This window comes from Aegilops tauschii, chromosome 1 (assembly GCF_002575655.3).
Source record: "Aegilops tauschii subsp. strangulata cultivar AL8/78 chromosome 1, Aet v6.0, whole genome shotgun sequence".
Classification (NCBI taxonomy): Eukaryota; Viridiplantae; Streptophyta; class Magnoliopsida; order Poales; family Poaceae; genus Aegilops; species Aegilops tauschii.
Genome location: NC_053035.3, coordinates 419,441,198 through 419,451,739, shown reverse-complemented (window position 1 = coordinate 419,451,739; position 10,542 = coordinate 419,441,198). Strand labels below are relative to the sequence as shown.

Here is a 10,542-nt window from a genome sequence, read left to right as displayed (position 1 = left end):
CTAGTTATGTAAAATCGTTTTGTTAGATGCGCTTATCTTGTCTCTACTCATAGAGCCTTTTCATTCATCATGGGCCCTAACCCCATTCTTATACATGCTATGTAGAGGGAAATTACACAGGAGCATCTAGGTGCTCCACCCACCTACATCAGTACTGTTGCACTGCATATAGATTCGGATCATTCGTGCTGCTTCAAAAACATCTCGTATATGCATGTTCTTTCGTACGAGCTGGTCCCACACGCGACTCTCAACTATAGACATTTACTGCGACGCGGTAGGCAGTGGGCTGATCTCTACTCCTAATGTCTCAGTTGGTAGTCTCCGTTCCGGGTTTTATTTTCGTCCTACCTACTATGGTATTTTTTTGGTACTTCTTTGGTACTTGCTCCCACCTCCCGCTCAGCCGCAATGAACCCAAAAAACCCTCCAACCGAGTACCCCACCCGCCCCCACGCGCCCAATCTCCCGTCGCATCCAACGGACCTAAACGAAAATAAACCAGTGAAAACAAGCCGGCGAAAATTAACCAACAAAAAAAAATCACCCCACTCTGCCCCCTCGAGCGAGGTTTCGTGCCCTCGAGTGAGAAACAGTCGCCCAACTCTGTGCCCTCCTTCGCCCGCCGCCTCCCTTCGTCCCTTCACCGCCGCCGCCCTTCGTCCCTTCGCCGCCCCCGCTCCATCCATTCACCGCCGCCCTGGCACTGATCCGGCGCGTAAATCGCACATCACAAGCGCCGGCCTCCACTGATCCGGCGCTGGTCCAGGATCCAGCGCCGATCCTGGTCAGGACCCGTCGCCGGAGACGTCCAGGACGTCCAGGATCCGGCTACACATTTCAACAGTAGCCGCCTTAGGCGTCCAGGATCCGGCGCCAGAGACACTCGCGTCCAGGTATCACATTACAAACAGCCATCACATTTGAATTTTACAGCCATCACATTTCATACACCCACCCCATGAACAGATAATAATTTACAGCCATCACAGGCATTACAGGACGCTGCATCAATAGTAGTCACAAAAATAGTAGAATCTGAAAATCTTCTATTTGATGGCTTCACCTTCTATGTAGACGCAAATAGTAGAATCTGAAGATCTTGGAAGCTAGCAGGGAACCAGAACATCCCATGAACTGAAAAGATACCAGTTACATACAGCCATATGTTGTACTACTTGGAACCATGTGGTGGCTGCACCTTCTTTGTAGAAGCAAGCTACCAGACAGCCAAAACATAACTCTGTCAAAACTGTAAATTAAAATAGCAGCACGTAAGGTTCAGATTAGGACACCAAACTTTTTGCATTTTTCAACCACAACCTAATTAAGACAGAAAGAATAGTAGAAAAGTAATAGCAGAAAACTTTTTACAGGATGGCAATGGTTTAGCTATAGTGTCAAACAGAAAAGTAACATGTTCCATGATAGGAGCATGCAAATTATATGACCTTCACATATTTGAAGGGAGCAATGGATTACCACAATTGTATGCCTTTCAATCAACCATATTTGCACCATTGCGTGCCTGCCAATGATGAACTATTGTGCATATTTGAAGGGAGCAATGGATTACCACAATTGTATGCCTTTCAATCAACCATATTTGCACCATTGCGTGCCTGCCAATGATGAACTATTGTGGCTGACAAAAATAAGTGAAACCACCCTAGAGATGATATGGTGGGGAAGCAAATAGTTTAACGTTTCTGATAAAACCGTGTAAAGCAAATGAATGTTAATGATAAACGGTGATAAAACTTCAAGTAAATTACCATCGTGTGCATGCGCCATCTATCTTGCTTTCATCTTGCATGTACTCTCTCCATCTGAGTCAGGTTTTCTTTATGCTTTATCCAGACCTCAAAAACACCACAGCCAGACACAAGTAGGACACAACGGTCATTCCAGGTGCGTATGGGTAATTCAAAAAGCAAAGCCCGTGAACATCAACAAGAAGAGGACGTAACTCAAAAAGCAACGGTCATTCCAGGTGCGTATGGGTAATTCAAAAAGCAAAGCACTGTACCGGTTATTCGTGCATTTCTGACAGTAACAAGAATGTTGATACATAACATGTTGCCGGCGGGGCGAGCGGGAAAAATGTTGAAGAATACAGTGCAACCTTCATACCCGTTGATGAAAAAGTTGACGGTAGTTACGCGACGGAACCCGGTACAATAATGTGTGAAAAAAAAGTGAGAAGTATTGCCTGACGTGCATTTCTGACAATGACATGAATCATGCTTAATGTGATGCAAGCCCTACGAAGGAGACAAATCATGAAGAATATAATCCAAGCATCGTAACCGTGGATGAAAATGTTGACACTATTTACACGACGGAAACAGGTAAAGGACCGAGTGAAGATATCTGTTTACTTTGCCTGCATACTTTGTCGCCTACTCGGAACCAGACAAAATTGCCTGCATACTAGATTGGTTTTGTATTCATGCTGACTACAACTCTACAGATGGATCAAAATTGCTAAGGCCTGGAGACCATGCTGATGGTCTAACTGCTCCGAGTAATCTAACACTCGATCATGCTGGTGGTCTGACGGAGCTGCGAGATGATACTCAAGGTATCCATAGGCATGTTATCCACCTTCCAAACTGGCCTATTGGGTGGCGGGTCAGTGAGGTTTATGGGTTTTTTTATTTGTATTTATAATGTGATGCAGACGATACAGCTTCCGAGCACCTTGAAACTGGAGCTGTATTTAATGAATGCAAAAAATACGCTGAGGAAGCAAGGGAGCAGTACAACGCAAGGAAGCGTGCAGCTTATCGAAAGAAAAAAGATGAGGATATTGTCAGCCTACAAGAGGAGAATCAGCCTTTAGTTGCAAAATCTGGTGAGTTGTTTAACGTGACTTTGCTGGCTACTCTTAGCTTGATGTGCAGACATGTAGTATGCGAGGGATTCATTGTATTAACCTATATCCCTTAGTAAAGATAGTATGATGCTCATACTATGATGCTTATTAGATCATAGGGATCTTATCAACGCTCGTAGGCGGGCGTCTTACCGCAATAACAAGTCTGCTGGTTTGGATAACCAACAAGTCATTGGGCAGTCAGTTCGTCGCCGGACTCTATGTGATATCACAAATGTTCAAGAAGATAAGGAGATAAACAAACCCACACGAGCTTATCATCAGATGAAAATTGATCCACGTCCCCTCGGTGTTTCAAGTAAGACTATTTAAAAATCATCTAAGGTTTGCACGATGTTATTCATTTTTCAGCAATTGAAATATATACTGACCAATCTTGATGAATCAGATAATCCAGCTAGCTCGGACTATACATCAGCCTCGCCTAATGATGCAACATACCCTCATGATGCTACGGTCACATCGGGTGTCATTTGTGTGAAAGATAAACAAGGTAATATCATCTTACCATCTCCATGGTTGTTTGATATAAGGTTGTGTTTTTTCATTTGGGTTTTGAGAGAATGACATGAGTGCCATCATTACATGACTTTAATGACACCAAAGAAAATACATGAAGAACATAAGATTTACGCAAAGGAGACCATAGAAACGCAAATAGCATGGCTTCCTATCGGCGGAAAAAACAACCTAATGTCTGAGATGAAAATGCACATGCCCTTTATTTATCAGGTAAACTTAATAGGTTTTAACCATTAAAGTCCATACCGTCTTAACCATTAAGCATTAATATGTTTGGACAACTTTGGTTCACCAGACAACCCAACTAGCTCTAACTATACATCATTCTCGCATGATGCGTCAACATTTCCTGGTACAACGACGGTCACATCTGGCCTCATTAATGACAATGTGGTTCAAGGTAATCATATTGTGCCTACTCATACAGCACTTGCTGCCATGTTTCTATTTTTGCTCTAATTTGTGGGAATGTCCTGAATGACACCAGATGTAAATTTAATCTTGAATGTCATCCCAGAAACAGAGCAAAAAAGGAAGAAGAACGCAAGAGAGACCATAGAAACGCCCTGAGGAGGGCTTCCTATCGACGGAAAAAACAACCTAATGTCCAAGATGAAAATTCACAGACCCTTCATTTATCAGGTAAGCTTAAAATGATTTAACCATTATAGTCAGAACCGTCTTAGCCATTAAGCATTAATATGTTTGGACAACTTTGGTGAACCAGACAACCCAACTAGCTCTAACTATACATCATTCTCGCATGGTGTGTCAACATTTCCTGCTACAACTACGGTCACATCTGGTCTCATTAACGACAACGAGCTACAAGGTAATCCTAATAGTGCCTACTCATACAGCAATTGCTAGCATCAGTCTGTTTTATTCTCTAATTTTTGGGAATGTCCTGAATGACACCTGATGTAAATGTAATCTTGAATGACACTCAAGAAACAGAGCAAAGAACGGAAGAAGAACTCAAGAGAGACCATAGAAACGCCCTGAGGAGGGCTTCCTATCGGCGGAAAAACACACTAATGTCCAAGATGAAAATGCACAAACCCTTCATTTGTCTGGTAAGCTTATAATGTTTTAGCCATTATGTTTCAGTATTGTCTTAACCATTAAGCATTAATATGTTTGGACAACTTTGGTTCACCAGACAACCCAACAGGCTCTAACTGTACATCATTCTCGCATGATGCATCAACATTTCCTGCTACAACTACGGTCACATCGGGTATCATTGCTGCCAACGATCTACAAGGTAATCATATTTGGGCCTACTAATGCAGCAATTGCTAGCATCAGTCTTTTTTATTCGATAATTTTTGAGAATGTCCTGAATGTCACCAGGTGTGATCTTGAATGACACCCAAGAAACAGAGCAAAAATGGAAGAAGAACGCAAGAGAGACCATAGAAACGCCCTGCGGCGAGCTATTTATTGGAGGAAAAAGGATAAGCGTATCGAAGATCAAAACCAACGTCCACTTACGAATTCAGGTACAAGCTTACCTTGAGTATCCCTTTCCACATCAGGCCCATATATTTCGAAATGACACTCCTCCAGCGCTTTAAAATCAAGATGTTTTAACTATGTTTTGAAAATATTGTTGAACCAGCCAACCTGAATAGCCAAAGCGTTACAAAATTATTGTGTGAGGAAGCAACATTCCCCCCTTCAACAATACACGCGTCTGGTGTCCCCCATAATGCTGTTCTAGCTAGGAGGCAAAGTGATAATGAGCAGAAACGTAAATTAACAAACGAGCAAAGGGAGCAGAAAAACGCATGTAGTAGAGCATGTTATCAAAAGAAAAAGGACGAAGTAACGGTGGATGTCAGAGAAACAAATGATGAGAAACTACGAGAGAAGCGCGTTCAGTGCCGCAAAAGCATGTCGGTGATTGAGAAGGGGGAGTCAAGTGCTCAGAGGAAGGCCAGTTATGAAAGAAGGAAAAAAACACCATGCAAAGAATGCATCGCAATCCCCCTTACAGACATAGCAAACTCAGAGTCTGAATTTCCCGCTTCCCCAAGCCGCGCATCACCCGTCTCTCGGGCCGCAGAAGATGATTCATCTGATGGCGATCCAGGGACGAACATGCCGAGATACACTGCCGGTGCCGATGGTATGAAATTGTGATTGTCACTTTCTTATGCTCATTCTCAGCAAACCTGTTCTAACAATATGTTGTCTAATGTCGCATTTGGTACGACGACAATGCAGAAGACATCGATGTATTCTTAAGCGCCACCATGGGCGATGAGCCGGTAGCACCCGACTTGATGGATGAGGAGTACTACATGTTTGCAACGAAGGTATGGCCAACTCTAAACTAGGACATTGTGGAGCTTTATTGTAGTTAGAATTTTTATTTGTTATTGTTTTAAACGCGATGTTTCAACAAATGCCCGTAGGATCCGATGATGACGAGGAAGCAAGCATGTCTAGCGCTATTCCTAGCGAGATTAATCCATTTGACAGTGTCTACTCAAACATCCCAGACAACACTCACATCCTGAAACTCGCTGAAAATTGCAAACACTGCAAGGCCAGGAAGTTTGAGTCTGAGACTGACGGGTTCTGCTGTCGCAATGGCCAGATTCAGCTTAAGCAACCGGAACCAATCCCAGAGCTTATGAGGCTATGGTCCAGTATGGATGCAGATTCTAGACATTTTCGAGAGAACATACGGTTCTTCAACGGGCATTTCGCCTTCACAACCCTTGGCGTCAGCCTTGATGAAAACTACACAAACATGAAGTCTGGGGTGTACACTTTCCGAGCACACGGCACCATCTACCACAACATGCATTCGTTCGGGCCAAGCTCCCGTCCAGAACATCTGCAGTTGTACTTCTATGATGATGACCCAAACCTAAATCATCGTAAGGCGGCCACCAAGCAATTAGACCAGGATGTCGTGAAGAGTTTAGTAGACATACTCAAAGATAACCCATACTCCCAGCAATTTAGGAGTTTGGATGCACACAAGGACAACCTCGATGATTATAGGATAGACCTAAACACCGATAAGAGGCTTGACCAAAGAAGATATAATAGACCGGTGTCATCTGAGGTCGCTGCAATTTGGGTTGAGGGCAATGACCTAGCCAAAAGGTTTGACCGCAGGATAACACTTTGTGGTAACAACAACGAAAGGCATAGTATACGTGTGACCTCAGGAGCATATGACCCGTTGTCTTATCCCTTATTCTATCCAAGGGGGGAGCTAGGTTGGCATCCGAAGCTACCTAAACGTAATGTTTCTTGGGAGCTTGTACAACATCCAAGACTGGGCCATGATGATGAGGAGGATGCAGGTATGTTGTTTGTGTCCCATTTTTTACAAATAATTTCTTATTTCTCAAAAGAATGCTCATGCGATGTTACTCAAACATGTGCAGAGGGGAATAGCAGGTTATGCGTCTCTGTGAGAGACTATTACTGTTACATGCTGCAAACACGGCCTGCGATCTTCAATCCCATACTCTGTGGAGCACGCCTACTGCAGCAATGGGCGGTTGACATGTACATCAAGTTTGAGAGTTGTCGGTTGAGGTGGTACAGGAAGAACCAGATGCAGATCCGTGCTGACTTGTATAAAGGAGTTGTTGATGCGATCACATCGGGGGAGACGCGAGCAAGCGCTGTTGGGGTAAGAATAGTGCTCCCTGGAACTTACCCTGCTGGTGACCGCGACATGAAGAAGAGACATATGGATGCCATGGCAATTGTCCATACATACGGGAAGCTTGGCATCTTCTTGACTATGACTTGCAACCCTAAATGGGAAGATATAACGAATGAGTTACTTCCTGGTCAGACGGCGCAAGATCGTCCTGATATTGTGGCCCGCGTGTTCTACGGCAAGCTAGAGGCCATGAAAGACCTGTTGCTCAAGAAAATGGTCCTGGGTGTTGTTGTTGCTGCTTATGTGTACGTAGTCGAGTTCCAAAAGAGGGGCCTCCCACACGCACATTTTTTGTTGATCATGGATTCAACATACAAGCTTCTCGTCCCGGAGTAGTATGACCGACTCATTTCCGTAGAGCTCCCAGACAAGCAAAAGTATCCGGAATTGTATGCAATGGTGGTTAAACATATGATGCACGGACCATGCGGTGCTCTCAATCCGAAGAATGTTTGCATGCAAGACAATGAATGCAAGTGCAGATACCCTCGGTTGTTCAATGAGAACACGGTACAAGGCAAGGACTCATACCCAGTTTATCGGCGTAGAGACGATGGAAGACGTGCTAAGGTCCGAGGGAAAATGTTGGACAACCGATGGGTTGTGCCATATAATCCTTATCGTCTGTGGATGTTTAATTGCCACATCAATGTTGAGGTCTGCTCTAGCATAAAGGCCGTCAAATACATTTATAAGTACATTTATAAGGGCCATGATATGGCTTCTTTCAGCATCGACCAGCCAGACGCTGATGGTAACATTGATGAGATCAAGAGATACGTTGACGCAAGATGGGTCACCCCTCCGGAGGCTATGCGGAGGATATTTGGCTTCCCACTGTGCGCCAATTACCCGCCTGTCTTGCAGTTGGCTCTTCATCTCCCGAATATGCACAGGGTTGCATTCAATGCACAGGCTGACTTGAAAATTTTTGTCTCCTCCGAAAATGCTTCAAAATCCATGTTAACTGAGTATTTCAAGGCTAACGAAAAACACCCTTGGGCAAGGCATATATTGTACAAGGATTTTCCCGGAAGCTTCACGTGGGAGAAGAGAAAGAAGTTCTGGAAGCGGCGGGTTGAGCGTTTTCAAATAGGTCGTATCGTGTCTGCCAATCCTGCCAAGGGGGAGCGATACTACCTGCGTGTGTTGTTGAACCATGTTACGGGCAAAACAGGGATTTGAGGACTTGCTCACCATGGACGGCGTGGTATGTGGGAGCTTTAGAGAGGCTGCTGAAAGGCTGGGACTCATCGAGGCTGACAACACACTCGACGACTGTCTTACTGAGGCGGAGCAGTGGGCGATGCCATGTTCTCTTAGGAGGCTCTTCGCAACCATCTTGGTGCACTGCGAGCCAGGCGACGTGTGCGGTTTATGGGATAGGCACCTCGAGCCTATGTCTGATGACTACCGTCGAACACGCACGTCCCCGAATGAGGTGGAGCAGATGGTGTTGCTTGACATTAGGGGTATGTTGCAGTCCATGGGTAAAGACAGTATTGATTTCGCTCTTCCAACCATTGATGATGCTTTTGACCCAACTGAGGGCGAGGCCAGAGAGATCATCGAGGAATCAACCGTTGAGTTTGATGAAAGTGACACTAAATTGTCATCTTCCTTGAATTTGGAGCAAAGGGCCGCATATGACGAGATACTATTGGCTGTTGAACGCGGTGATGGGGGTGTATTCTTTGTAGATGGCCCTGGAGGTACATGGAAGACCTTCCTCTACAGGGCGATGCTCGCCAAGGTGAGGGGCGAGGGCAAGATTGCTATCGCTACCGCGACGTCGGGCGTCGCTGCTTCTATCATGCCTGGCGGTAGGACTGCCCACTCGAGGTTCAAAATCCCACTGAGTTGCGATGATGGAGCCTCGTGCAGCTTCACCAAGCAGAGTGGGACCGCCAAGCTGCTAAGGATGGCCTCATTGATACTATGGGACGAGGCCAGCATGACTAAGAGGCAAGTTGTTGAGGCATTCGACAATAGCATGCGTGACATCATGGGAATACGCCACCGACCCTTTGGAGGAAAGACTGTTGTTTTTGGCGGGGACTTTAGGCAGGTGCTTCCGGTCGTAAGAAGGTGGTCACGGGGCCAGATAATTGATGCAAGCCTCCGAAGTTCTCATCTATGGAAGCGTATGCGACAGCTTCGGCTCATCACCAACATGAGGGCTCATAATGACACGTGGTTTGCAGATTACTTGCTCAGGGTCGGTAATGGCACAGAGGAAGCCGACGATCAAGGCAACATACTACTGCCTGATGACATTTGTCTGCCATCTCCAGGCGAGGTTGACGACCTGGAGAAGCTGATTGACCACGTGTTTCCGAGTCTAGATGACAACATGTCTGATTCGAATTACATGACATCTCGCGCCATCCTTTCCACGACGAATGACAACATCAACAAGATAAACATCCGCATGATAGAGCATTTCCACAGAGATGAAGTAATCTACCATAGCTTTGACAGTGCGGAGGACGACCCATATGGCTACTACGCTCTTGAGTTTCTTAACGGATTGACTCCAATGGTCTTCCTCCGCATGCACTCAAACTAAAGCTGAACTGCCCGGTCATACTTCTAAGGAACATTGATCCAGCTAATGGACTGTGTAACGGTACTAGGCTTGTTGTTAGAGGTTTTGAGAGGAACACCATTGATGCAGAAATCGTGATTGGACAACACGCTGGTAGGAGGGTCTTCCTTCCTCGAATACCTCTGTGCCCATCTGACAACGACATGTTTCCATTCAAGTTTAAGAGGAAGCAATTTCCTATAAGCCTTAGCTTTGCTATGACGATTAACAAGGCTCAAGGGCAGACCATCCCGATTGTTGGTGTGTATCTACCTAATCCGGTGTTTTCTCATGGTCAACTCTATGTTGCTTTGTCTCGAGCCACCGCGAAGAGAAACATAAAGATACTTATTCAGAAGGAGAAGCCGAAGGAGAAGTCCAACAAGCAAAATAACAATCCAAAGAAGCGAAAAAGACCGACCGTGTCCTTGCTGACCTCAATGAAGAACATCGTCTACAAGGAAGTACTTACAGGCTGAAGTCCGGTCTTAATAGACCTGCTAGATTTATAGATATGGAATTTACTTTTCCTTCAGTCAAGAATTGCTGTAATTCGGTTTATTTACATATCTTTTCATTTGGTATCTTGGTTGTTGGAGGTATATCCAATTAGTTGAACTACCAACTGCATTTCAATAAACAGCCGTCATAGTAGGACCTTCATCGCTGTTATAGGTTTTCCACTATCGCAATGTTTCTGGCAATGTACATGTCACACAGCGTACCGTGTTATGTGTAGTCTAAGATTCAGAAATAATGTTTGGCTTCATAAAGACCCGCAACATGTTAAATTTACTTTGTACAGTTTGATTAAAACCTGGAGCATGCATGTCA

The 10,542-nt window shown here is 44.8% G+C and overlaps 2 protein-coding genes across 2 annotated transcripts; both read left to right on the top strand.

The window, feature by feature from the left end:
• The first annotated feature begins 1,999 nt into the window (after positions 1–1,999).
• Positions 2,000–8,306, top strand: LOC141036094 (uncharacterized). Its single transcript, XM_073506355.1, has 6 exons — positions 2,000–2,003; positions 2,474–2,584; positions 2,684–2,857; positions 5,845–6,750; positions 6,835–7,366; positions 7,853–8,306. Exons 1-6 carry the CDS (start codon positions 2,000–2,002, stop codon positions 8,304–8,306), a joined length of 2,181 nt encoding a protein of 726 aa, XP_073362456.1.
• A 13-nt stretch (positions 8,307–8,319) lies between these two features.
• Positions 8,320–10,187, top strand: LOC109780146 (uncharacterized). The gene is made up of 2 exons (XM_020338730.1): positions 8,320–9,638; positions 9,758–10,187. The coding sequence occupies exons 1-2, from the start codon at positions 8,320–8,322 to the stop codon at positions 10,185–10,187; spliced, it is 1,749 nt and encodes a 582-aa protein (XP_020194319.1).
• Positions 10,188–10,542: the final 355 nt, after the last annotated feature.